Here is a 27,310-nt window from a genome sequence, read left to right on the forward strand (position 1 = left end):
AGTTATTAATGGCAATTTTGGTATTTTTGGAAAACAAAAAGAAATTTAATGAAAGAATTAAATTGTTATTAAATACATTACAAGATAATGAAGTGCAATTAAAAGCAATAGTGGATTTTAACGAAATCATACATGCTGGACTTGTATTCGCTCAGGAGCACCATCGACATATTTGGAAATTCGTAAGTAAATAGTTATTTCAATTTGGGATTGAAATCAAAAATTGCATATTTTAAGGATCGAGGTGGTATATTTTGGGAGCTCGATGTCCCAACCATGGATGACTCAAGGTTCAAAGAAAATTTTCGGCTAGATAGAAGGGCATTCAAAAAAGTGTGCGAAAAGGTAAAGAGTATTGGAAAAATGGATAGCAACATGAGGCGCTGTATCTCACTTGAAAAAAGAGTAGCTATAGCACTCTTTTCTTTGGGTTCGGCAGCGGAATATAGGACTGTTGCTAGTTTGTTTGGCGTTGGGCGCAGCACAGTTGGAGAAATTGTGATCGATTTTTGTCATGAAGTATGTGGTACTCTTTCGGATTGCATTAATGCATACCCCCCACATCCGCAAGAATTAAGAAGAATTGTAGAAGGTTTCAAACTGATGGGGTTCCCACAATGCTTTGGTGCTGTTGATGGCTGCCACATCGAAGTGCAACCCAAAAAAGTGGAAGCCATAGACTATTACAATTATAAAGGCTGGTATTCAGTCATTTTGTTGGCAAGCTGTGATCAGAGGTAAATTTATGACTGTATTGATTCTCATACACATGTGTTTACATTTCTTATAACTTGCAGATCAAAGTTCACGTACATAAACATAGGATCCACTGGGAGAAATAATGACTCGTACATATTTGAGAGGAGTTCACTTAAGAAATTTCATGAACACGCTCGTATTTTTAAGGAAAATAGCGAAATAATTGAAGGCATCAATGTACCTGTGCTTCTTATTGGCGACTCAGCTTTTCGTTTATCACATCATATGATGAAACCATATCCATATGGGGTTAATCAATCGCCTGTTGAAAAGCACTTTAATTATCGACTGTCCAAATGTCGCCGAGTGATCGAAAATGCCTTTGGTCAACTTAAAGCGCGCTTCCGTAAAGTTGGAAGAGGCTTGCAAGTTGCTCCTAAAAATGTTAATATTATAATTAGAGCATGTTGCATTTTGCATAATTTTCTAAAGATTGAGAACGATGAAGTTTTTCCCGCATGGATACAAGAAGCAGCAGAAGATGAAAGAAGACATCAACCCAATCACACAACAAGATTAGGAGAAAATGACCAAACTGCGACAGCGGTTAGGAATGCCATAGCAATGAGATTTCAAAACGGTACAAATTATGTTACATACCACGGTAGCTATTTTATTTTTCATTTCAAATTTCCTTTTTTTAAATTTATTTTTATTATTAATAAATTCAATTTATTACATTACATTTTAATTCATTTCATTTTATTTTAAATATTTAATATTTCCTTTTTAAATTAACATTTAATTCAGTTACATTTATATTAATAATAATAAAAATAAATAACTACTAATAGTATACAAAATAAATATAATATTTACATTTTTTCCAACAAATTTGTAAAAATACTTATAAATTCTTTTGTAGAACTATTTTGTTCTTCAATACAATTAATGATTCTTTCTTTTAAATCTCTTCCATCTTCCACCACTACCTTAAGCAATTCATGTTGTTGTTTTGCCACTTTCACCAATTCACCCATATAATTTCTCTTTTTAGAAGTGCTCATGGATGTGGACGAGGTATCCAGTGGCGACAACAATGGCGAGCTGGTCGATGGTATTACTGGCGACAACGGCTCCGGGGACATTGTTACTGGTGATGCTGCAGGTACAGATGGCGGTAACGGCAGCAATGTTGATGACGATATGTCCTAAAGAAAAAATTGTTTTAAGTTAATACGATAAAGAAATAAAAAGATGAAATTTAAGCTTACCACAGTTAATGATTCATAAATTTCTGCATTATTGGCTGCAGTCAGCCCTATGATTTGATGCACCGCATCAAAATATTTCCACGTCGATGGGCTGCCCCCCGATGGGCCAGTTTTCTTCTTTTCTTCTCTACAATTTCACAAAGGTTAATAATGTTAAAAATGTTTTATAATAGCATAGTATACCTGTATCTTTGTGATAAGTTTCTAATTTTAATATGGACTTCCTTCGGAGTAAATTTATGTGCCATTTGCACAGATATATCGGCATATATATGCAAATTGCGCTTGGCACGTCTTAAATCATCGGCCCGCTCACGCCACAAGTCAATTAACACACATTCATCAGTGCTAGTCCAAACCACTCGCTGCTTAATTTCTGCCATCTTCTAAAATATTAAAATTTGATTTTGTCAATAAACTTGCACATAATTGAAAAAGAAATTTAAAACTTCTTACCTCTAACGCTTTCCTTTCTATCATTTGTTGACGTTTTCTTCTTCTTCTTTCTATCAATTAACATTCACAATAGCAAAAATTGGGCAGTTTTGGGCAGCATTGCCAGCACAAATGTGGTAAATTCAGCTAAATGCACGAAATTTTTGTGCATTACTAATTTGCTTTAAAATGAATTAATGCGCGAGTTAAAGCAAATCATCGCCGCTAATGCAAATTAGCGATGTCGTCTGTCTAGGCTATAAATTTTGAGGATTAGATGGGAGTTAGTCCACTTTCACACAGGCAACTTCTGTTGCTAATTCTCGGGCGATTCTTTTTTGCTGTCGCCCCTTGCGTTCACACGAGAAATTCTTGTTCGACAACTCTGTTCGTGTTTTTCTGTCATTCTCTTTCATATAATTTTCTCAACTTCTTGTACGCATCGTTTCCAAGCAAAGAAATATATTTCATTAACTAATTTTTATTGTTATTCTCAATTTTCTAGCACATTTTAATTATATTATGCATATTTCTATATGTATTTGCAAATTACTTACAAAATTAAATGATTAAATTCAAATTTTCAAATATATTGTAAACATTAATTTTAAAATGTGTGCAAATGCAACACTGTTACGTAGCAGCAAACTGTTACGAATAAGAACACAAAGCGTGTTGCCTGAACACAGCAGACTCGGCGCGATTCTCCTCTCCTCGTCGCCCCCTCTCCTATAAAACTAAGAATTGCCGCGACAAAAATTGCCTGTGTGAAAGGGGTCTTAGCAAACGGAGTTAACTGAGATAACTCTCGAATTAACCCCGATTAAAGCAGTTAACCCGAATTAACGTTGTCGTCTCTCAGGGGTATTATTTCATATCTTCGCTTAAAAATGAATTGTATGGGCAATGCGAGCCCGAACTCTCAGCTGAAATGTAATTTATGAAAGAAAAAAACGGTTGAAGTTAAAAATCAAATTTCTGTTTGTTTACCGTTTTTCTATAATATTCTGATCTTTTAAGGAATCAACAATCATTATTAGATCCCGGATGGTCAATATAAATATGGATAAAGTTTTTATATGCCATTTTGCACATCGATAGAATTTAAAATTTTGGTTTGTTCACATTTTTATCTGTCAAACTGGGGGAAAAAACCATAACTTTTGTGAATGAAAAAACTCGATGAACTGGCAATGCCTCTAGTTCAATACGCAAGCTATGATAGCTTATGACAAGCCAACATAATTATGTTGACCAATTCTTTCATACAAAATAAGCCAATAGTGCTACCAAATTTTATTTTACATATTTAGGCCATTCACAATAGTAGAAATGGCTCATAGGACAAATTATTGACAAAAAGGATAATACAAATATATATTTTTTTATTTTTAACTATAAAATAAAAGACGTTACAACGGATTAAATAAACATTTGGATAAATGGACGCAGCTAGAAACTAAGTGCTAAAAAAACATTTTTTACACAGATTTAAGTTTTTCGCCACCAAAGAAAATGGTGCAACACTAATGCGAATGCCTAGGAAGGAATTATAGCGCAATGTTGCTAACAAAGTGTGTTCCATTGTCTTCTCTCCAATGCTTTGCAAATCGAAGACACCTATGATATGTATGTAAATGCAAAGAAATTTATTCATAGAATCTCCAAACAAATATATGAATTGCTCTTACACTTTTTTACACACAACTACTTTTGCGAAAATTATGGACAACTTCTTGTTTAGCGTTCAATATTTACAAACAATAGCTGTCATCGATTGGCTAACTGCTATAGACAAGCCAATCGATCAAACTTTCCAAATTTTCAAACGAACTGGCAGCACTGAAATCGAATTTTCTATACTTGGCCGCACTGAACTCTTCAATCACCGTCCATGTCTTACGTTTATTGCAACAACTTTAATTTTTATTAAAGTCTTTTATTCAATAAAATCAATATAAAAATACTTACGATTTATCTTCGCCTGTCATTTTCAATTTCAAATTTGTGCAATGTGTAAAACTAACTCGCATACTCTCCTGCACGAACTCAACTAGATAACTTTGTTGTTGCTTTCACATGTAAAATTTGTAACAGGCGAGCAGCGCCCAAATTAGCAAGCAGAGAAGTGACCATTCGATGGCAGCTAATATTATATAAAATTCGAATTTTCCACTTTATCGAAGATGCGGAGACATTCTCACAATACCTGAGAGACATACCAATATTTTCGGTAAAAAAATTATTAGAAGCTCTGAGGTCCTCATGTTCAATATATGGGGCCTTGAAAACTTATGGCTTGTCCGGATTTGATCTTCACTCGTCATCCTTATCATTTTGGTATATATAACTCTTTATCTAAATCGTTTTGTTTTGGGTGTTACATACAAAGCTAACAAAATTATTATTAACTATATATTATTCTCTTTGCAAAATGTTGCGAAAGTATACAAAAATAAAAGAAATGGAATTAAAGCGCACATTGAAGCGCTGTAAAATGTGTGAAATTAATTTGAGAAATATCTATACTAATTATATAAAATCGCTTATATGAAAAATGTTTGTAACGGCTAATCTCCTAAACTTCTGAAGCGATTTTTAAAATTTTTTTTTAAATAAAGCATTTGCTCTAGGCTCGCGAGTGACATACTTATTTTTTTAATTTTCCGAAATCATATCCTTTTTCTTTCGGGTTGAAGTTTTTGAAAAATCAAAAATATTGCAAGCATAAGGTTTTTCGTTCACCAAACGCAGTCTACAGCGAAGCGCGCTTTGTGTGTGTGCGTGTGCTCTTTATCGTTTGCGGCACGCACTCTCTCTCTTCCATCTCTGCACATCTTTTCCAGGATAACGTAATGAAGTAAAGTTTGCATATATAAATGATCGCAGAACAAGTGAAATAACGCTAAACAGCACAATCAAATGCTCGCATAAATTGCCGTATGTATGCATGTATGTAGATATGTAAATACAGTGTCAACTATATTTACTCTGTTTTACAGTTACTTATTTTGCAGCAACGCACCGTTGCTTGAATTGCTTTTCTTATTGTCTTTGTACTTTTTTCTAACAAAACACATCTACATATCTTCTTCTTCTATATAAATAAAAATGGATCTTCGAAATGTAGGTACGCCCATAACTTTCGAACGATTGCACCAAATCCGATGATTCTTGGTTTTATGAATTCTTTATTGTTAGGACAAGGTTTGTATGTTGGAAAATTATAAAAAATTAAATAGTGAAGTATTAAAAAACGCATTTAAGAGAAATTAATTAAAAATGAATCGCAAAATGTGTTGCTAAGAGCATATCTCGAGAACAGCTGAACCGATTTCGCTAATTCTTTTTTTGCAATATTCCTTGAAGTATAAGGTCCTGAAAAAGTCTAAAATCCACACTTTTTTAAATTCTCATACAAACAATTTCTAATCTATAGATATAAAAATGAATTGGTGTTCGTTAGTCTCGCAAAAAGTCGAGAACGGCCAAACCGATCTGGCTAATTGAAGTCTTGAAATATTTGGGGAAGGGCAGGAAAGGTTTAGAAATTAAGTAAATATGGAAAAATTGCGAGGAAGATAATAAAAAGAGCATTTTATTTGAATTGACAACAAAAATATGAAAAAATAAAACAAAAAATAATAACATTTTGAAGGTTGTCATTGTTGCTTTGTTGAAATATTTTTGTCAGTGTTTAACTGTATAAGGTTGTGTCGATAGCCCTAAACAATTTGTAACAAATAAGGAAAGGCTAAGTGCAACCGAACATTAATTTTTTTAAGAAAACACACAATTTGACCCATATATTCGGCATAAAGTCCAATATAAAATTATCATATATAGTATATGAGGGCTGATGTAATTCCTGAACCAATTTCTCTCATTTTCACCACTAATGTTAACGGGAATAGGGGCAACATGGCAACTGTTAGTAGGCAAACCAACGTCACATTCGGCCTTGAAATTATTCCTAAATTGCAAATCGAAGAAACACCAGTCTGCAAAATCGTCAAAAGTAACGCTATAGCGAAGATTTTCCAGATATTCATGAAGTCGCTGGAGGCACTGCGAAGGACTTCAAAAGATTTACGCGACAACCAAAACTTTTGTGGTGGAGCCATGATTCTGTTGGCAGATGATTTACGCCAGACTCTTCCAATTATTCCTGGATAATCGCATGATTAAAATCATCTACTTTATGGCGACACATAAAGATTCGCCAATAAACAACTAACATACCACTAATTTTGCAACAATATCAAATTGCGATTGTAGAAGCAGTTGGAAATGGTAGGGTCCCAGTTGACACCTCAATGGATTAATAATATTTCCAACATATTTCTGTCACTTCATTGACATTGTCGTGTTTTTCCTGACATGAAACCATATGATAACCAATATGATAACCATAAATGACTGCTTGAATGACCTATATTGGTGGTAAAAAACAAGAATCTCTTCGATATTAATGCGACAATTTAGAATTTCAGGAGAGTTGACACAGCTACAAACCAGGATGACGTATTCAATTATCTCACAGACTATTTAAAATTGCTGGATTATCCCTACTCACTTGCAATTAAAAGAAGTGTTAGATGTTATCATGCTGTTTAACATAAATCAACCTCGACTTTGAAGAAGGTATAACGTTTTCGTCTTTATGCGTAAGAATTTTTTCTCTGCATTGAAAAATTTACAAATTTAATGTATACCTTAGCCACAAAAACGAAAAATTAAACCCGTTTTCCGTTGTCACGACATAGCATGAAACCGGCTTGACCGATTTGGCTGATTCTTTTTTGTGGGTATTCCAGGGGGTTTGAAAATGTTTCTTACGGAGAGAAAAAAATGCCTGAAAATGCCAAAAATTCACACCTTTCTAATCTCCCATACAAACAATTTGTAATAAGTATTCATTTTTATATGGAGGATATTATAGATTCCAGTTCAAATTGAATAGGTACGCATACATAAGATAGGTCAGCTATACAAAATACAGTAGTGCACCAAATTTACGCAAAGGCGGTACGAAGTTCGCCGGGCCTGCTAGTACAAAATATTCGTAAACAAGTAATACGTGTAGTGTAATATAATAATGATTTGTAGTAAGCATGGTTACCATAGTTATATCAATTAATACACATTTCCGCAAACGCAATCCGAATGCGTTTGTAAAATAGTGTAATGCCAAACATTATTTCCTGTATATTTATGAAGCGCTTCCTTTTTGTATCGTGGGCTTTACGTATATGGGTGAGTTCCTCTTAGAAAAATAGTTTTAAGTTCTCAAATAGTGTTTAGGGTGTTTGAGAACTAGTGTTTAATTGTCAACAAGGTGCAATAGAAATTTAAAGGCATTGAAAAAGTTTTGGTAAGTTTTCGAAACAAGAGCCGATATGAAATATACGCAGGGTTCTGCAAAGAGATGCATCCTTATATTATCGGGTGTTGTTACATGTTGTTCTCAATTTTTAGGTTCTAAGGTAATTCATCATGCCTCAAAATGAATATATGGAACGCCACCTTAAACTTTATGGTAGGCGATTAGATTATGAGGAACGTAAGAGAAAAAAAGAAGCTCGACTCCCTAAGGAAAGGGCACGAAAAGCACAGAAGTTGCGTGGTATTAAAGCCAAACTCTTCAATAAAGAACGTAGAAATGAAAAAATACAGATATCAAAGAAAATTAAAGCACATCAAGAAAAGAAATGCAAAAAAGAGGATGAAAAAATTGAAGAGGGTGCTCTCCCCCATTATCTGTTGGACAGAGGCCAACAAGCTAATGCCAAAATTCTTTCTAATATGATCAAGCAGAAAAGAAAGGAAAAAGCCGGCAAATGGGACGTACCTCTTCCAAAAGTTCGGGCCCAATCTGATGCGGAAGTATTTAAAGAGTTGAAAACTGGCAAAACAAAACGAAAATCTTGGAAACGTATGGTAACAAAAGTAACATTCGTTGGGGAAAATTTCACCAGAAAACCTACTAAATTTGAGAGATTTATACGTCCGATGGGATTAAGAATGAATAAAGCTCATGTAACACACCCAGAACTTAAGACGACATTTTATCTTCCTATCATTGGAGTTAAGAAGAATCCCAGCTCTCCTATGTTAACATCATTAGGAGTTATTACAAAAGGAACAGTCATCGAAGTGAATATTTCAGATTTGGGACTTGTTACGCAAACTGGAAAAGTTGTTTGGGGAAAATATGCACAAGTAACAAACAATCCAGAAAATGATGGTGTTATCAATGCCGTATTACTCGTATAAATTAGAATTTCGTTTCTTACCTAAAGTACCATTATTGTGTCAATTTAATAAACAAGAGGATAAAATTATTTCTTTAAAATTTATGTACATTTTATTTTAGAAGTTACGTATTTTCTAGATCATTTCCTTTTTTATTAGGTTTGTAAGATTGTTCTGCAATGCAAATTTTCGTAAAAACCCTTACGGGTAAAACCATCACTCTTGAGGTTGAACCTTCGGATACTATCGAACATGTTAAAGCCAAAATCCAAGATAAGGAAGGGATTCCACCAGATCAACAGCGTTTAATTTTTGCCGGAAAACAATTGGAGGATGGTCGCACATTGGCAGACTACAACATTCAGAAGGAGTCTACATTACACTTAGTCCTTCGTCTTAGAGGTGGTGCTAAGAAACGTAAGAAGAAGAACTACTCCACCCCAAAAAAGATTAAACACAAGAGGAAGAAGGTTAAGCTAGCTGTGTTGAAATATTACAAGGTATGACTAAATAAGTTGCAATATAACATATTATTTAAAACATATATTGATCATCTAGGTTGATGAAAACGGAAAAATACACCGTCTACGTCGGGAATGCCCAGGTGAAAACTGTGGAGCTGGTGTTTTCATGGCAGCTCATGAAGATCGCCATTACTGCGGAAAATGCCAATTAACATTCGTATTTTCTAAACCAGAAGATAAATAAAAGTTTCTAACAAGTGTGTTAAAACAATATATAAGAAGTTAGTGTTTCTCACATTCAACTAGAGTTTAACCAGTTTAATTTGTTGTTTTATAAAAACAACAAAAGCTTATCTAATTGCATGATATGATCACATGAAAAATGCTGTGATTATCAACTGCAATTGCAATAAGACTGGATTTTATTAGTACACAAGTGAATATATTTTTCTAGTTTAGGGTAAATAGTGGGAACAGTCGCTTAAAGCTTATTTGTCCTATCTGTGTTGATAGTTGTCGAAATCAGTACATAAACCAATACAACGTTGAATTTTGATTTTATTTTGGCTTGTGTTCGAATCAATATTGTGATGTGATATTACGAATACACACCTTAAAAGCACATTTTAAAAATAAGAGAAAACATAAAATGTGATAGTTGCATAATTTTATTTATAACATAAAGTTATATTTTTTATTGGTTCTGTTGGTATTTTACTATCAAAACGGACTGAATTGAAAAATGTAAAACAAATCAAATATTCAAGAATATAAATATTCGCCCCCCTATTCCCCTTGCCGTTATGGAAAGTCCTTTCGCGTAGAACCACTTTCTGTAATGGAGGCCTTCCCCCGCGCTTCAAAAAAATAACCGCTATCGAATATCACGTAAACGGTGCCTAATCATTGAATCCGTAGCGAATTCGATTTCGATACGATATAGATTTTCGATCGAAAATGTGCATGCAATCATTGAATCCGTCGATAAACTGCTTAACCACAAAGTGAGAACGTTAAACTGTTTTATCGACAAATGCGACAAATTTGATAAAGTGTCTGTGCTTTTTTGATTTGTTAAAAAAAAATTAAAACTGACAATTAAGGATTGTGAAATTTCTTCCATAAAAATGTTTAATTCTCCTGAGGTTCTTTAAGAAAATTCTTTCGCTATTTCGTGTGGGCAACTTTATATCGCTTTTAAACATCTTTAATTTATTTTTGTTAGTCTGTTTTTGGCTCTTGTCTCTAAAATACCCATTTCACATATAATTTAGTCCGTCATCAGCAATTGTTTACATAATAACTTCCAATGGTTTACTTCTTTTACATTTCCGCAACTCACTCATCAGCGGATAGATTTCCACCAAAATTTTCGATATTGCGGATTCAATGATTTCGTAATTAGCGACATCTATTAGTAGCGGAATGTATTTTTTCGGTCGATAAGTGAGTTCAATGTGATCGTAAATTTTATTTTCGATACGGATTCAATGATTCCGACGCCCCAGTAACTAAAATCGTGCCGGAAAAATATCCAGCATATGCCAGAGAGAAAAAGGGATGAAACCTTTAAATTTCGATTTTTCTGGAGAGATATTTCCAAAAAACTAAATCCATTCGCACCGCCATCTCGCGTCGGAGATGGTTGGCAGTAATATTGAAGACTATATTTATTTTCATCAAACAAACAGTCGGCGCATTCGCGTCTTGGCTCCCACGTCACTGTTGACAGTCATAACTTCGAGGTCGTAGATAATTTCGTATACCTGGGAACCAGCATCAACAACACGAACAATGTCAGCCTCGAAATCCAGCGCAGAATAACTCTTGCCAACAGGTGCTACTTTGGACTGAGTAGGCAATTGAACAGTAAAGTCCTCTCTCGACGAACCAAAATCAAGCTCTACAAGTCGCTTATCATTCCCGTCCTGCTTTACGGTGCAGAAGCTTGGACGATGTCAACATCAGATGAGACGACACTAGGAGTTTTCGAGAGGAAAATTTTGCGCAAGATTTATGGTCCTCAGAACATTGGCAACGGCGAATACCGCAGACGATGGAACGATGAGCTGTACGAGTTATACGACGACATTGACATAGTTCAGCGAATAAAAAGACAGCGGCTACGCTGGATAGGTCATGTTGTCCGAATGGACGAAAACACTCCAGCCCTGAAAGTGTTCGATGCAGTACCCGCCGGAGGAAGCCGAGGAAGGGGAAGGCCTCCACTCCGTTGGAGGGACCAGGTGGAGAGCGACCTGGTTACACTTGGGATCTCCAACTGGCGCCGAACTGCGAAGGAGAGAGACAGGTGGCGCACTATCGTCGATTCGGCTATAACCGGCTAAACGGTTGAAACGCCAATCACATACATATTTAAGATACGAAAGATCTTAAAATTCAAAACGAAGAAAAAATGGTACAGAGAGTTAAAAAACAGATAACACTGTCTCCTTTAGATTATTAGCTGGACCACCAGGTAGAGTAGTCGGATTAGCCTGAAGCAAGGAGCATGAGACGCTGGAAGTATCACTGTTTTTAGAAGAAAGTTTAAAGGACGCAGATGTCACCACTACTTCTTTTGGTATTCACGCCAGCACTCATATACCTATCTTTCCAACATATCTTCAATAAAATCAAAAAAGAAGACTCAAATAAACGTAAGCACCAAGTACAGTGATACCGCTGTTAAGAGTCAATAAAGAATAGCATCAAATCCATTAAGGGCTGCTTTAAAGATGTGCCTCGTTACATAACAAGAAGTTTTTATTGGAAAAAGAGCGCCTTAAAGTATAGTATATAAAATATGTATAAACATTTCGATAACTTTTCTTGCGATATACTTAAAAAATACGAATTTAGAAACGAAACGACATAGAAAATAGGGCCGATTGTTACTATTATGACAATAGTTAAGTTTTGAGGATTAAATGGGAGTTATGCCCGGTTTCACAGTTCGTACTTAAGTTGTGCCCAAAAAAAATCTTAACTAAGCATTGTTGTTGACTGAGTAGTCATTTGCCTTTCACAGTCAATGCTTTTTTTCTATAAAATTTAATTATGATATATGGCAGCACAATGAAAACATTTGTTTACAAATGCCATCTAAAAATATATGTTTGACAAATTGAAATTATTGTTGATGAAAAATAAATTTGCGATGCAAATAGACATTGGAAATGGATGGAAACAATAAGAATATTACGGCAAGCGAGCGGGGGCTCGCAGGAAAGAATATAACCCTCATCGAATGCAAGCAATTCCAAAATTGTTTCAACAAAACAAAAATTATTCGTCATTATTTTGACAAATAAGTCAATATTCAAAACAAAACTCAGTTGTTATTTAAGCACTGCTTAAGTCTCCCATTTTCAGTACTTAAGCATAACTTAAGTTAGAACTGTGAAAACCAATATTTCTGTTTTATCTTAAGCAAAACTTAAGCACGGACTGTGAAACCGGGCATTAGCAAACGGAGTTAACTGAGATAATACTATGTTTACATATAACGAGATTATCTCCATTTACGAGCTTAACTCGATAATCTGTAATTAAGAAACGAGATTTCCCATACAAAATTCATCTCTGGATAATCCGAGATTATAAAAATTATATCGTTTTATACAACTAGATATTCGGTGCTATTCTTAGGTTTATCGATAATTTTGCGAAGAAGAGGAGAAATGTCAAATGAAAATGTAAACAAAAATGGCCGACAGCGAGAGAAATATGTGTAATACAACAACAAATGCAACACATTTGACAATGTGAGATATTTTGCTAAAATTTATTTTGATTTGCCGATAAACGCTTTGGAAAAATATAATTATTGGGCCTAATCATTGAATCCGTTTTGATCGAAATATGGTTTACGATCACATTGAACTCACGTAACGACCCGAAAAAATACATTCCGCGGCTAATAGATGTCGCTAATTACGAAATCATTGAATCCGCAAAATCGAAAATTTTGGTCGAATTCTATATAGAAAAAATCTATTAAAAAAACTATAAACCATTTGGAAGTATTTATGTAAATAATTACTGATGATGGACTAAATTATGTTTAAAATCGGTATTTAAGAGACAAGAGACAAAACCAGACTAACAAAAATAAATATAAAGCTGGGCAACTTCGAAATAACGAAAAAATTTTCTCAAAGAGCCTCAGCCGATTACATATTTTTTTGGAAGAAATTTCAACATAGAACGACGCGGTTGTTTGAAGGAATATTTAAAGTGAAGATGGAAATTCCAAATCGGAAACAGTTTGAAATTTTAATTTCTGAAATGGAAAAATATCCTGCATATGCCAAGGACTTTAGAAAAGGGATAAATTTCCTTTAAATTTCGATTTCTTGGGCCTGGAGGAGCATGAGACGCTGGAAGCATAATATATTTTAGAAGAAAGTTAGGAGGACGCAGATGTCACAACTACTTCTTTTAAAAAATCAAATAAAGATGGAAGACTAACATTGTTGTACGTAAGTACAATAATTACAGTGATAACGTTGTTTAGAGTAAATAGAGAATAGCATAAAATCCATTAAGGACTGCTTTAAAAATTTGTCTCGTTACACAAGAAAGAAATTTTTATATGGGAAGAGAGCGCCTAAAAGTATACTATATAAAATATGTAGACAAATTTCGAAAACTTATCGTAGGCGTTACGATATACTTCAAGAATACCAACCCTGCAAGACAGGTACCGGCGAATTCTCCGGTGAAATGCCAGGGAGCGGTATCCGCAGTTTCAATGAAAGTTTCTATGCCATTCCTAAGGGCGAATTGACAAAAGTACCCGAAACTATAGTGTACGTGTGATCGTTCATCCCTTTCTTGCACATTAAATAGCATAAAATACATTAAGGACTGCTTTAAAAATTTGTCTCGTTACACAAGAAAGAAATTTTTATATGGGAAGAGAGCGCCTAAAAGTATACTATATAAAATATGTAGACAAATTTCGAAAACTTATCGTAGGCGTTACGATATACTTCAAGAATACCAACCCTGCAAGACAGGTACCGGCGAATTCTCCGGTGAAATGCCAGGGAGCGGTATCCGCAGTTTCAATGAAAGTTTCTATGCCATTCTTAAGGGCGAATTGACAAAAGTACCCGAAACTATAGTGTACGTGTGATCGTTCATCCCTTTCTTGCACATTAAATTCATCATATACCTCTTGCACAATTTGGGGAATGGTATTGGTACAATCACGGATGAAAGACCCAAAACTGCGAACGAAAACTCCACGTGCACTTTCAGTACTGCGACCCACAACAGCCCAGAAACTATACCTTCTGTTTTCGGTTAGTTCTACCAAAATCCCAAATGAGAATTTAATAACAAAATCATTAATTATATTACATATTTATTGAAAATATCATGCCATTTTGTTGTTTATTATTATATTTACTTTATACATATATTATCGTACTACACTATATACATACATATGTATAAAGTGGGTGAAAATGAATATTTGAACAGTTTTTGCTATCGGACAAAGGCTGGAGGAAGAGTGGAAAATGTCAAATACCCCGTGCGGTCTGGAAGTGTAAGCTGCGCACATTATGTGAGGACTCTTTTGGTTTTTTTAGGAGTTGTTAAAAGATCTGTTCTTTCATTAATTTCACTAGTACTAGATTCATCCAATTTCTGGGAGGAGGGTTTCTATAAAATATAAAGTAAAATATGAATTTTTATAAAGTTTGTAATAAAAGTTGGTAATAATTACCTTATGTTTCAGGAATTCCAAATCTAACACGGCACCGTTCAAGTCTTAACATCCATGCTCTTGCTGTAGTATTTCCATTGAACTAATTTCGGTGAATTTATGTCCTTGTAAAGCGATACAACAACGTTATGGTTCCTCAATACAAGGTGAAAGCGAATCAAAAAAGTCCTCCTAATTAAACATACAAAAAGTTTTTAAATTTCTATGAGCACAAACATTCACTTAAATTTACCCTTTAATTTCTGTGTTTTAGCTGCTAATGGGACGGCCAAGTGCCGGTAAGCTCAAAGATACTGAAACTGCTTTGCCCTCTAGCTCATTGGCAAAACCCAGTTGACACACGTCGTGATAATAAACGATTTCAAAAGCACCTAAACCATGTCGTTCCAATTCTCCAATTAATTGCACGCAAAAAAGTGACATTAAACGTAATATCTGGTGTGTAAATGATTTGTGTTCCATGTAGCAGCGTTTGCGTCCATAGTTTTGGATTTGCTTGCAGCACATATTCCATCGCTTCGAAAGTTCTACGCTGCTACAATAAGTGACACCAATAAGTTTGCGTACCTTTAACGCGCCATATGAGGTTTGAAATATCTGTGTGGAAAATTAATTAGAATTTAAGGCAAGATAATATTATTATATTCAACAATTATTTACGTATTAAATGGTTTCGCCATTGATGTTGACCATTGTTGGCGTAGCTTCTATTGCGTGCTTCGAATTGACAGTGCAATGAAGTATTTTTGTATCACCCTCTTCAATTCCATATTTTGGCTTTAGAAAACTTTTATTTTACGTTTTACTTATTTAAAAATGCGTGCTTCAAAAATTTAAACTTTAATTAGGCTGCAGATCACTGAATTAAATAAAACACACAAAATAATACTTCACAAGCAGCCATGATATAGCTCAAAGCAAAACTTGTTCAAACACGAGAACTTTGGTTGTTTCTTTCTATCATTCAGGGTGCTGTATGAGAGAAGAGTTGAGTTAAATGTTTATGCACATGTTGTGTATGTGTGTATGTAGTGTTGTTATTAAAATTTCTTTGAATGTGTTGGAGTTTCAGTACCCATGACTTGCTGGGTTATGCAGGAAAAATTTACTATTTCTCCTCTTTTACGGCATGTCGGTGTGATTATCTTGCTCGCTCTCTCTCATTGATTTTGGTGCCAATGCTGCATATGTCTTTCTGCTCTAATTTTTCTTTGTTTTGGATTTCTCATTTTCAGGGTAACCTTTCAATCACAGGTATTGGTCATTTGTTGGGTCACCGTTTCGTTACTTAAATTTGGTTCATTGGTCTTCATTCTATAGGTCACCAACTTTTCCGCTTAAAAATGAAAAATTGAAATTGTTTTATTTTTATTTTTATTTATTTAATTATATGAGGTATTTACATTTAAAAATTAGTATGGTATTATACATTTTTAATAATTATTATATATTAATTTTTAAATATTAACATTTTAGTAGAAAGTAAACTTTAACAAAGTTAGTATTAATTATTAAATTTTTATAATTTACAATTTCTCAAAAGTTTTAAGTATTGTTTTTTTTTGTGTTGTTATACAATACAAATTAAATTTCACTACTATGACGATTGTTACATATATTCGTACATTCATTTGTATATAGATGCTAATTTAACAATATTTTTCTTTTATATAAATAAATTGAGTGCTATTGCGTACGTTCAAAATTTATAAGTTAACAATCACATTATTGAAAATGATAAATTGTGAGTTCAGCACAATAATGCCTCCATAATCAAATCAGAAGCAAGATGAAAAACTTCGGTGCCTCAATGTAGTTTTTAGAGCTCTGTTAATTATCCATTGTGTAACTCCAAGGGCATCATAAGAGATACTGTGTTTAGCACGTCGAAAATAAATGTGCTACTCCAAAAGTCCGATGTAATTGTGAATATGAATATGTATAACTTGTTGATGCTGCTACATTTGTTCCACCATTTGGCGATTATCCACCAATATTATAAGCATGGGAAGTTTTAATACCAACTCTGTTAAATAATAAGAGTATCATTATTGTTATACTCTCGCAACAAAAGTTGCTAAAGAGAGTATTATAGTTTTGTTCACCTAACGGTTGTTTGTGTCACCAAGAAATATAAGAGTTATATATGGGGTTATATACATATACATGATCAGGATAACGAGTGGATTTGAAATCCGGATGTCTGTCCGTCCGTCTGTCCGTCTGTCCGTGCAAGCGATAACTTGAGTGAAAATTAAAATATCTTAATGAAACTTGGAACACACATTCCTTGGCACCCTGAGGAGGTTGCTTTCAAAAATGGGCAAAATCGGTCCACTGCCACGCCCACAAAATGGCGAAAACCGAAAACCTATACAGTGTCATAACTAACCCATAAATAAAGTTATGAAAATAAAATTTGGAACATGATATCGCATTAGGAAGGGGCATATTTGGATGTAATTTTTTTGGGGAAGTGGGCGTGGCCCCGCCCCCAAATCGGTTATTTGTATATATCTCGCAAACCAATGAAGCTATATAAACCAAACTTTCTGCAGTCGATTCTCTTACGTACCCCACCACACACCATGAAAATAGTTGAAATCGGATAATAACCACGCCCACCTCCCATACAAAGGTTAGGTTGAAAATTACTAAAAGTGGGTTAACTCACTAACGAAAAACGTCAGAAACACTAAATTTCACATAAGAAATGGCAGAGGGAAGTTGCACTCAGATTTTTTACAAAATGGAAAATGGTCGTGACGTCGCCCACTTATGGGTCAAAAACCATAATTCAGGAACTACTCGACCGATTTCAATGAAATTTGATTTGTAATAGCTTCCTTACCTCCCAATAATATGTTGTGAAAATTGGCCAAATCGCTTCACAACCACGCCTACTTCCTATATACCAGAACTTTAAAGACGATCTGAATCGTTTACTTTACAATATATAAAGTAAGCACTAGTGAAGATATCGGTGCAGAACTTTGCACAAATACTACGTTTATAGTGTGGCAGCCCCATTCTAAAAATCGCCAAAATCGGACCATATGTTTTCAAGGCCCCATATATCGAACATGAGGACCTCTAACCTAATATTAGGGTTTCCAACTTTCAATGGACTTTATATAATATATATGACGAATATATGGGTCAAATTGTGTGTTATCTTAATAAAATTACATAAATAAACTGCGAGAGTATAAAATGTTCGGTTACACCCGAACTTAGCCCTTCCTTACTTGTTTTGACTTAGTTTTGCAAATTACCTGTTGTTGTAGCATATTTTGTGTTGTATTTATAGGTGCATGATTTTTGTTACTTCCTGCCACAAAGGACTACGAGTGCTTCTTCCATCATACGTGGAATTATTATGTACGATTCATGAGCGATTGCCGTTGTATGCCTTGAAGAACTGCTGGTAGGATTCCCCGCACCCATAACAAGTATAGCCCTTCCTATATGGGAGTATATGGGCGGTATCCAGCTTAAGTTTTCTCCGAAGTTTGCAAATATCTGAAAGGGATAATAAAAAGATATAAGTATATTTTAACAAAAGATTTTATGTTTAGTATATACATATATAAGGTTTGATATTATCAACTCTACCATCTGCCAAAAGTGGCATAATCCTTTTTCTGCTTCATTTTTGAGTTTTGCATGACGCACCAGATGTGCGTTGCAGCTCGCTTTGCCTTCCGAGACCATTTTCTGTTGTTATTTCCTCAAAATCAGCTACAGCATCCAGTCAACCATAGTACTGTAAAGAGAAAATTATATAAATGAAAAATAATATTAGTAATAAATTATTAATGCGCTCTTACATCTACTCACTTCAAATTTTCTTTTCATATGAATGGCGGCCAAGGCGGAGATTTTGATCGGTTCATTGTAGTACGTGCATCTCTTTCTTATTCTTCTTCTTCTTGACTGGCGTAGATACCGCTTACGCGGTTATAGCCGAGTCCAAAACAGCGCGCCACGCATCTCTCCTTCTGGCAGTTTGACGCCAATTGGTTATTCCAAGCGAAGCCAGGTCCCTCTCCACCTGGTCCTTCCATCGGAGTGGAGGTCTCCCTCTTCCTCTGCTTCCACCAGCGGGTACTGCATCGAATACTTTCAGAGCTGGAGCACCTTCATCCATTCGAACAACATGTCCTAGCCAGCGTAGCCGCTGTTTTTTTATTCGCTGGACTATGTCTATGTCGTCGAATAACACATACAGCTCATCGTTCCATCGTCTGCGGTATTCGCCGTTGCCAATTCTTAAGGGACCATAAATCTTCCGCAAAACCTTTCTCTCGAAAACTCCTAGTGCCGTCTCATCGGATGTTGACATCGTCCACGCTTCTGCACCGTAAAGTAGGGCGGGAATGATGAGAGACTTGTAGAGTTTGGTTTTTGTTCGTCGAGAGAGGACTTTACTTTTCAATTGCCTACTTAGTCCATAGTAGCACCTGTTGGCAAGAGTGATTCTGCGTTGGATTTCCAGGCTGACATTGTTATTGCTGTTAATGCTGGTTCCCAGGTAGACGAAATTATCTACAACTTCAAAGTTATGACTGTCAACAGTGACGTGGGAGCCAAGACGCGAATGCGCTGACTGTTTGTTTGACGACAGGAGATATTTCGTCTTGTCCTCGTTCACCACCAGACCCATACGTTTCGCTTCCTTATCCAGTCTGGAGAAAGCAGAACTAACGGCGCGGTTGTTGTTTCCAATGATATCGATATCATCGGCGTACGCCAGTAGCTGTACACTCTTATAGAAGATTGTACCTTCTCTGTTTAGCTCTGCAGCTCGTATTATTTTCTCCAGCATCAGGTTAAAGAAATCACACGAGAGTGAGTCACCTTGTCTGGTATCGAACGGCTCGGAGAGGTCCTTCCCGATCCTGACGGAGCTTTTGGTGTTGCTCAACGTCAGCTTACACAGCCGTATTAGTTTTGCGGGGATACCAAATTCAGACATCGCGGCATAAAGGCAGCTCCTTTTCGTGCTGTCGAAAGCAGCTTTAAAGGCGACAAAGAGATGGTGTGTGTCGATCCTATTTTCACGGGTCTTCTCCAAAATTTGGCGCATGGTGAATATCTGGTCCGTTGTTGATTTTCCAGGTCTAAAGCCACACTGATAAGGTCCAATCAGTTTGTTGACGGTGGGCTTTAGTCTTTCACACAATACGCTCGACAGAACCTTATACGCGATGTTGAGGAGGCTTATCCCACGGTAATTGGCGCAAATTGTGGGGTCTCCCTTTTTGTGTATTGGGCAGAGTACACTGAGATTCCAATCGTCAGGCATGCTTTCTTCCGACCATATTCTGCAGAGAAGCTGATGCAAGCACCTTATCAGCTCTTCGCCGCCGTATTTGAATAGCTCGGCCGGTAATCCATCGGCACCCGCCGCCTTATTGTTCTTCAAGCGGGTAATTGCTATTCGAATTTCTTCACGGTCGGGCAATGGAACATCTGCTCCATCGTCGTCGATTGGGGAATCGGGTTCGCCATCTCCTGGTGTTGTACTTTCACTGCCATTCAGTAGGCTGGAGAAGTGTTCCCTCCACAAACTCGGTATACTCTGGTCATCAATAACTAGATCACCTCTGGGGGTCCTACAGGAGTGCGCTCCGGTCTTGAAACCTTCAGTTAGTCGCCGGATCTTTTCGTAAAATTTTCGAGCATTACCCCTGTCGGCCAGTTTGTCAAGCTCTTCATACTCACGCATTTCGGCCTCTTTCTTTTTTTGTCTGCAAATGCGTCTCGCTTCCCTCTTCAGCTCTCGGTATCTTTCCCATCCCGCTCGTGTTGCGGTCGATCGCAACATTGCGAGGTAGGCAGTCTGTTTTCTCACCACTGCGAGACGACAATCCTCATCATACCAGCTGTTTTTTTGACTTTTCCGAAAACCAATGGTTTCGGTTGCAGCTGTACGTATGGAGTTTGATATGCCGTCCCACAGCTCCCTTATACCGAGATGCTGATGAGTGCTCTCACAGAGCAGGAGTGCAAGTCGAGTAGAAAATCGTTCGGCTGTCGGTTGTGATTGCAGCTTCTCGATGTCGAACCTTCCTTGTGTTTGTTGACGTGTACGCTTTTCTACACAGAGGCGGGTGCGTATCTTAGCTGCTACAAGATAGTGGTCCGAGTCGATGTTGGCACCACGAAGCGTACGCACATCAAAAACACTGGACGTCCATCTATCACAACATGATCGATCTGGTTGCGAGTGGTTCGATCCGGGGACAGCCAAGTAGCTTGATGGATTTTCTTATGCTGGAATCTAGTACTACAGACGACCATATTTCGGGCCCCGGCGAAGTCGATCAGCCTCAGACCGTTTGGTGATGTTTCGTCATGGAGGCTGAATTTTCCGACTGTTGTGCCAAAGACACCTTCTTTACCCACCCTAGCGTTGAAATCGCCAAGCACGATTTTGACATCGTGGCGGGGGCAGCGCTCATAGGTACGTTCTAGGCGCTCATAGAAGGTATCTTTGATCACTTCGTCCTTCTCTTCCTTCGGGGCGTGGGCGCAAATCAGCGATATGTTGAAGAACCTCGCTTTGATGCGGATTGTGGCTAGACGTTCATCCACCGGAGTGAATGCCAGAACTCGACGACGGAGTCTCTCTCCCACCACGAATCCCACACCGAATTTGCGCTCCTTTATATGGCCGCTGTAGTAGATGTCACAAGGACCCACCTTCTGCCGTCCTTGTCCCGTCCATCGCATTTCTTGGATTGCGGTGATGTCAGCCTTTACACTTACGAGGACGTCAACCAGCTGGGCAGAGGCACCTTCCCAATTAAGGGTCCGGACATTCCAGGTGCATGCCCTTATTTCGTAGTCCTTTAAAAGTTTGCAGTGGTCGTCATCAAAATTGGGGTCTCTCATCCGAGGCTGTTTTTTCTTTTTCATTGGGGGGTGTTTTTATGTGGTGGATCCCAAACCCTATGCACAACCGCATAGGCGGGTTTCGCCTTCTCACTTTAGCTCGCCTCCAAACGGATGTCTGTTGGCTACCCAGAGGATACTTGGTCTAAGACCGGAAGTCGTGAGCTGCTTGAGCCACATGTAAAAGAATCGTTCCTGGCCACTCCCAAGTGAATGACAGTCAGAAACTTTCCTCACTTACGTGAACTTCTACATATGACTCCATCCTCCCTTTCTTATACATACAAAAATTAGGGTTAATGAATGTTGCCACTCTAACTACCGAGATTGCCATTTAACTACAAAAAGTTACTATTGCGTATGTGCTGGTAAAAGCTGAAAAACTTTGCATGTGTAGTGGTGTATGAGTTAGCTACGTCTTGTAGGGACATAATTATGTTGACTAATACTATGTTTACATATAACGATATTATCTCCATTTACGAGCTTAACTCGATAATCTGTAATTAAGAAACGATATTTCACATACAAAATTCCTCTCTTGATAATCCCGGATTATAAAGTTATCTTGTTTTATACAACTAGATTTTCGATGTCATTCCTAAGTTTATCGATAATTGTGCGAAGAAGAGGAGAAATGTCAAATGAAAATGTAAAAAACAAAAAGAGTGCGTGGAGTCCCTACGCGCGGATGAAGTTATATTTCTTAGTGATATTCCAAGAAATGCATATCATTTTGTATGAAAGAAAACTAGCGAGAGACACTTTCTTAAATTCACATTTTATAAATTTATTAAGCACATTTTATAAACCAAAATCCAAATCAATTATCATTTCTGGGTTCTGACGGATTGATATCTATAATATTTACAATTGGATTATGATACCTAAAATACGATATGAAATGTCTTACATATATTTTATCTATATTTCTCGCGAATACCGCATCAATAGTCGTACCTCCTTTTGTCGTAGGATCATTTCTTCCATTGATCATTTCTAATGAAAATTTCTCTCTGAGGAATGCCAGTATCCCTGTTAGAACAGTGACGGTCATGTTACCTAGTGACATGCCGGTAACGCGTGCCGGTTTAATTGTCACACTTTCCTATCACGTTCTTAAGGGCAAATCAAAAAACCTCGAAAAACTTTTGTATACATGTGATTTAGCCTAGCGGTTAAACACACGGCTTGGTAATCCGTGAGGCTCATGTTCGAATCTCAAAATAAAAGATTTTTTTTTCATATTTAATTTTTTTTCAGATAATTTTTAATAAAAATTACATTGTACTTTAAATTAAAATAAATAATTCATTGTTAACTTGTTATTTTGAATTCAATTCATACTTCACATTGCTTTAAATTTAAAATTTAGTGTATTAAAAAAATTATGTTTAGTAATATAATAGATACATATAACTTATTGTTAAATAATAAATTATGATTCACTCCTCAGTTTTTCTCTTTCTATAAATTCTTTGTTTGTCTATGGTGGCTAATTCCAATGGCTTTTCGAACTTGTTTTTCGAATGTTGCCATTCCATAAGTTATAAATGAATCTAAAAAAAACATAATGATAAGTACAAATTAAAACAAAACATTTAAAGTAAAATTAAATTAAAAAAAAAAAACAGAATTTACCGTATAAAATGTTGGAAACTAGCAGGAATTTGGAGAGAGGTTGCTCCCCACCCCTACCGTCCCAGTTACATAAATAAACAAGTTCATCAGTGTACAGACCACGCAACACATCATGTACACTATCTGAAGTACCTTTTAGTCGCAAAACGAATTGTTTCTGTAAATAAATAAATAGTATGTAAATATTTAATTGTTTATTGAAAAAATATTTATATATTGCTTACCGTTGCAGCAGCAAATTCGTCGCATTTTAATTTTTCGTCCATTTCCAAAGCTGAAGCAAGCGTATTTAATGGGAGGGTGGACGCGATTTCGGTTTGAACGTTGTCGACTTCTTCACCAGTCATTCGGCATACCGACTTTTATGAATAATCTGAAAAAGAATTAAATGGACATGTAGAGAAAAATGTTAATTTATGCATATAAAAACTGTTGTAATCTTACATTTTCTTTCACATGCTTATCGATTTTATTTTCCAAATTGCATACCCTCGTCGTCAAATCGTCAAGTTGTTTAGAAATAGTGGTTAACATGTCAATAACCTCTGGAATAAGGGTGGAAAAATAAAAAATTAAAGAAATTTAAATAAATAAATTATATGTGTGTTGCATTACCGTTTCCTTCCACAGGTTGTTTTGAAATGCTTGCCTCTGCATTCTAGCAACCAGATGTGTTAAACTTTTTTCGCTTCAAATGTAATTGCTCTACAATAATAAAAAAGTAACAATATATTGAAACGATTTTTTGTAAGTTTACATATATTTACATACCTTTTGCGGGAGTTGAAGACATTGTTGGACAGTCCTCCAAGTCAATATCGTCAAATATATTTTCCATCTAATTGAGAAATAAAAATTGGCAGTATCAAAATTCTTTTTTCAAATATTTAAGAAAATGTTATTACACAATATTATTAGCCTAGCCGAAAAAAATATATGTACATAAATACTTTAAAAACCTAATTTGAAAATTTATGAAATAAATGATGTAGAATTGGTATAAGAAGAAACTTGCCCTCATGTGGAATAGAGAAATATTTGTAAACTATGTCGTCTTTTTTAATTTTAAATACATTTTTATCTAATCTCTTCGCTACTAAAATACCTAAACCAGATGACGATTCTAAAGGCTCCTCAAAGTAGTTTTCAACATCTAAAAAACAATGTGCAGATACCATAACACAACCAGATTCGTCTGTCATTCCTATTACTTTTATAGGGCCTAGTTTTTCACTAAAACAATAAGAATATTTTTCTTTTTTATTATCTATATTAAACATATTAATTTTTAAAGTTTTGTTGGGTTCAATGTTTTTATTATTTCTTTCATCAAGCCTTAAATGTAATTGCTGAAGGATTTTATTCGGTTTATGTATAAGTTTTTTCAAATATTGCATATGGTTTTCAAACTTATAGGCTGAAAACTGATCTAGAGGGCCGAATTGCTTAGTGCAGTCAGTTAAATGCAGTAAACCATGCACGTTATAACTAACTAAATGGTCTCCGTATATATTCCCAAACAAATCAACGAATTCTTGTAAGATTTGTTGGGCAACGTTAGCTTCAGTTCTATATGATTTTTCACATGATAACAGCCTTATTCCTGCATGCAATAATAAAATGTGGTAGTAATGGTCACTGCTGATACAATCATTTAGAACAAATATACCTATATACAATAAAAACTGCCTAAACTCTGTCGCTTTCCAATTACAAATTTCATCTAAACTTCTACATATTCGACCGAATTCTGAAGGAACTAAATTGGAGAGAAATAATATTTTTTCGTTAACTTTGGTTACGTTAATATTGCCTTTTTTAATCCACAATTGAAGCAACTTTCTACATACACTAAGATATACAAGGTGCATGGGATCTAAAGGAAATTGGGAAACCATTTTGAAATTACCTGACTCTAAAATGCTCTCTCTAAATTTAAATTGTTTAATGTGATGTGATCTGTCATTTCTATTTTTAAAAGACTGGTCAGTCCTCAAATTTTTAATTTGTTTTGAAAAGCAAACTCTCTTTGTAGTCACCCACTTGATCACATTTAGAGAAACTACTTTTTCCAGTGTGCGATTGCACACCTGTAACAAAAGCTCGAGCGGGAGCATCGCAGCAAAACAAACGAATGTCAAATTTCTTCTTTACAGGATGAACACTAACCTGAAGGCCATTTTTTTAAACAATTAACTTCTTCGCAAAATTCTTTCAGAAAATCATTGTTCCAAGGTTTTTCTGTTCCAGAGAAGCATGCAATTGTAAAGGGCAATTCGTTTGGACAATCAACTATGGATGCTAAAATAGGCCACAACACTCTATTCGAATTCTTGAATAATTTGAGGCCATCTATTCCCACATCAAGAACAATGTTATCTTTATTTTGAAGTTGAGGAAATGCATTTTTCTCAAAATGATGTTGAATTCCTCTATATAAAAAAGATCCACTTGGAATTGTTTGAATATTTACCTTTTTTCGGCTGGTACCTAGAAGACTTTTAGCCGTTAAAGGTAAATCTGTGCAACCTATTTTTCGCAACGTTTGCCGAAGATCGGTCACCGTGTTATGGGATACCCTATTTCTTAAAGCCCAAGCTTTTAATTCTGAACTGAATTTATTATTTTCTATCACTTTTGAAATTTCACTATCACTATTCATATCACTAACATGGTCATTGCTGCAATTAAATAAATATCAAGGGAGCTTACTGAACTGCATCCCTCCACACTAGGATCAATATCGGAATTTCTCAAAATTAGATGCACTAAGGTTAAAAGCCTTTTTTCCCGGCTCACATATGCACTAAATGTACTTTTTTTCATTTTAAATTATATGTTTTCTACTTACCCTTTTTCCAAATAGTATTGTAGTCACAAATTTAAACACAAATATTAAAATACAATTGATATTTAAATTTATTTTCACAAATAATCAAAAGCAAAATTCTTTTCACGACGCGTGCGTAACCGAATAATTTTTTTCTTTGAATTCAATTTGTCTAACGCATAAGCAAACGTCAAATTTGCGGTATCATGCTGCACGCTTTCACATTCATCGTTTTCAATAAGCGGTGACAGCTAAGGAAATCAGTTCGTCTTCTTTTGTTTTATTTTTCCTTTACATATGTTGCGAGAAGAGCATGTAATATAAATCAAACAAAAGACACAATTGATTGACTTCTTACTCATTTCAAAGCTATGTGAGGGGGTGTTAGTGACAAGTAAAAATTGTGTAAATGTATTGGAGTTTCGGTCACGCAGGTTTTGCTGGGTATTGGTTCAGCTTCTACATACACATGCGAATATGTTTATACACACACGTGTGAATATGTCACCAACCAATAATGCGCAACCATACAATTATATGTCGGAATATTAATGTCTTTGTTAGACATCGTTGTAGCGCAGCGGGTTTCGGTTTCACTTCACACTTCACAATATTTAAATAACACTTTACAATATTACTTATTAACACAACTTCACTATGCCAAGTTCTCAAGACGACTGACTCTACGTCGTTTTCTTCCTTTTTGTGCTTACCACCGAACCACGCTCGACGATAGCGGCACTACGCTGTCGCCTCGCTAAAACGGTACTTCTTGAAGAAGCGACATACAGACAACCACACTCGATGATAGCGGCGCCACGCTGTCGCCCCGCTAAATCGGTACTTCTTGAAGTGACAACATGCAGCAATCAATCACAGCACAATTAACGGCTGTTGCAATACTGAAGAACGTAGTCTTCTAATGAAATTCCCTAAACTGTATACACATACACTCACACACGCATACCAATATCCACACACCATTAGGGTGCGCCGACACGGCCATCCTGATCATTACACGACCTCGTGCAATTTTAACAAAAATGCTAAGTTATTATTCAATCAACTTATA

The 27,310-nt window shown here is 35.8% G+C and overlaps 3 protein-coding genes and 1 long non-coding RNA gene across 6 annotated transcripts; 2 read left to right on the forward strand and 2 right to left on the reverse strand.

Moving 5' to 3' along the window:
• Nucleotides 1-1,085: 1,085 nt before the first annotated feature.
• On the reverse strand, nucleotides 1,086-2,509 carry LOC128920316 (uncharacterized). Its single transcript, XM_054227395.1, has 5 exons — nucleotides 2,430-2,509; nucleotides 2,157-2,359; nucleotides 1,974-2,100; nucleotides 1,628-1,910; nucleotides 1,086-1,135 (listed from the first exon to the last, which is right to left on the reverse strand). Exons 1-5 carry the CDS (start codon nucleotides 2,451-2,453, stop codon nucleotides 1,086-1,088), a joined length of 687 nt encoding a protein of 228 aa, XP_054083370.1. The 5' UTR covers nucleotides 2,454-2,509.
• A 5,025-nt stretch (nucleotides 2,510-7,534) lies between these two features.
• Nucleotides 7,535-9,408, forward strand: LOC105220072 (ubiquitin-40S ribosomal protein S27a). Of its 2 annotated transcripts, none has more exons than XM_011196475.3 (3): nucleotides 7,535-7,664; nucleotides 8,823-9,163; nucleotides 9,222-9,408. In XM_011196475.3, the coding sequence occupies exons 2-3, from the start codon at nucleotides 8,843-8,845 to the stop codon at nucleotides 9,369-9,371; spliced, it is 471 nt and encodes a 156-aa protein (XP_011194777.1). In that variant the 5' UTR covers nucleotides 7,535-7,664; nucleotides 8,823-8,842; the 3' UTR covers nucleotides 9,372-9,408. The 2 variants fall into 2 exon arrangements, with proteins under 2 accessions (XP_011194777.1, XP_011194778.1); XM_011196476.3 differs by lacking the exon at nucleotides 7,535-7,664 and adding an exon at nucleotides 7,679-7,782.
• Nucleotides 7,554-8,763, forward strand: LOC105220071 (ribosome biogenesis protein NSA2 homolog). 2 transcript variants are annotated; one of them, XM_029045592.2, is made up of 2 exons: nucleotides 7,554-7,664; nucleotides 7,887-8,763. In XM_029045592.2, the coding sequence occupies exon 2, from the start codon at nucleotides 7,905-7,907 to the stop codon at nucleotides 8,682-8,684; it is 780 nt and encodes a 259-aa protein (XP_028901425.2). In that variant the 5' UTR covers nucleotides 7,554-7,664; nucleotides 7,887-7,904; the 3' UTR covers nucleotides 8,685-8,763. The 2 variants fall into 2 exon arrangements, with proteins under 2 accessions (XP_028901425.2, XP_011194776.2); XM_011196474.3 differs by having other exon boundaries at nucleotides 7,643-7,782.
• A 13,689-nt stretch (nucleotides 9,409-23,097) lies between the features above and the next one.
• On the reverse strand, nucleotides 23,098-24,345 carry LOC128920419 (uncharacterized). The gene is made up of 5 exons (XR_008470479.1): nucleotides 24,180-24,345; nucleotides 24,024-24,113; nucleotides 23,853-23,953; nucleotides 23,633-23,781; nucleotides 23,098-23,565 (listed from the first exon to the last, which is right to left on the reverse strand). It is a non-coding gene; the product is annotated as an uncharacterized LOC128920419 (long non-coding RNA).
• Between the last annotated feature and the right edge of the window lie 2,965 nt (nucleotides 24,346-27,310).

The sequence above is a fragment of the Zeugodacus cucurbitae genome, chromosome 3 (assembly GCF_028554725.1).
Source record: "Zeugodacus cucurbitae isolate PBARC_wt_2022May chromosome 3, idZeuCucr1.2, whole genome shotgun sequence".
NCBI classification, from domain to species: domain Eukaryota; kingdom Metazoa; phylum Arthropoda; class Insecta; order Diptera; family Tephritidae; genus Zeugodacus; species Zeugodacus cucurbitae.

Bases quoted from the DNA above. Each gene is read 5' to 3' on its own strand.
- LOC128920316 (XM_054227395.1), bottom strand. From the start codon at position 2,453: ATGATAGAAAGGAAAGCGTTAGAG. The intron at 1,911-1,973 runs GTAAGCTTAAAT...TTTTTTCTTTAG, and splicing joins TTTATGAATCATTAACTGTG to GACATATCGTCATCAACATT. The intron at 1,136-1,627 runs GTTCTACAAAAG...TAACATTTTTAG, and splicing joins TTGTATTGAAGAACAAAATA to GAGCAACTTGCAAGCCTCTT.
- LOC105220071 (XM_029045592.2), top strand. From the start codon at position 7,905: ATGCCTCAAAATGAATATATGGAACGCCACCTTAAACTTTATGGTAGG.
- LOC105220072 (XM_011196475.3), top strand. From the start codon at position 8,843: ATGCAAATTTTCGTAAAAACCCTTACGGGTAAAACCATCACTCTTGAG. The intron at 9,164-9,221 runs GTATGACTAAAT...TTGATCATCTAG, and splicing joins CTGTGTTGAAATATTACAAG to GTTGATGAAAACGGAAAAAT.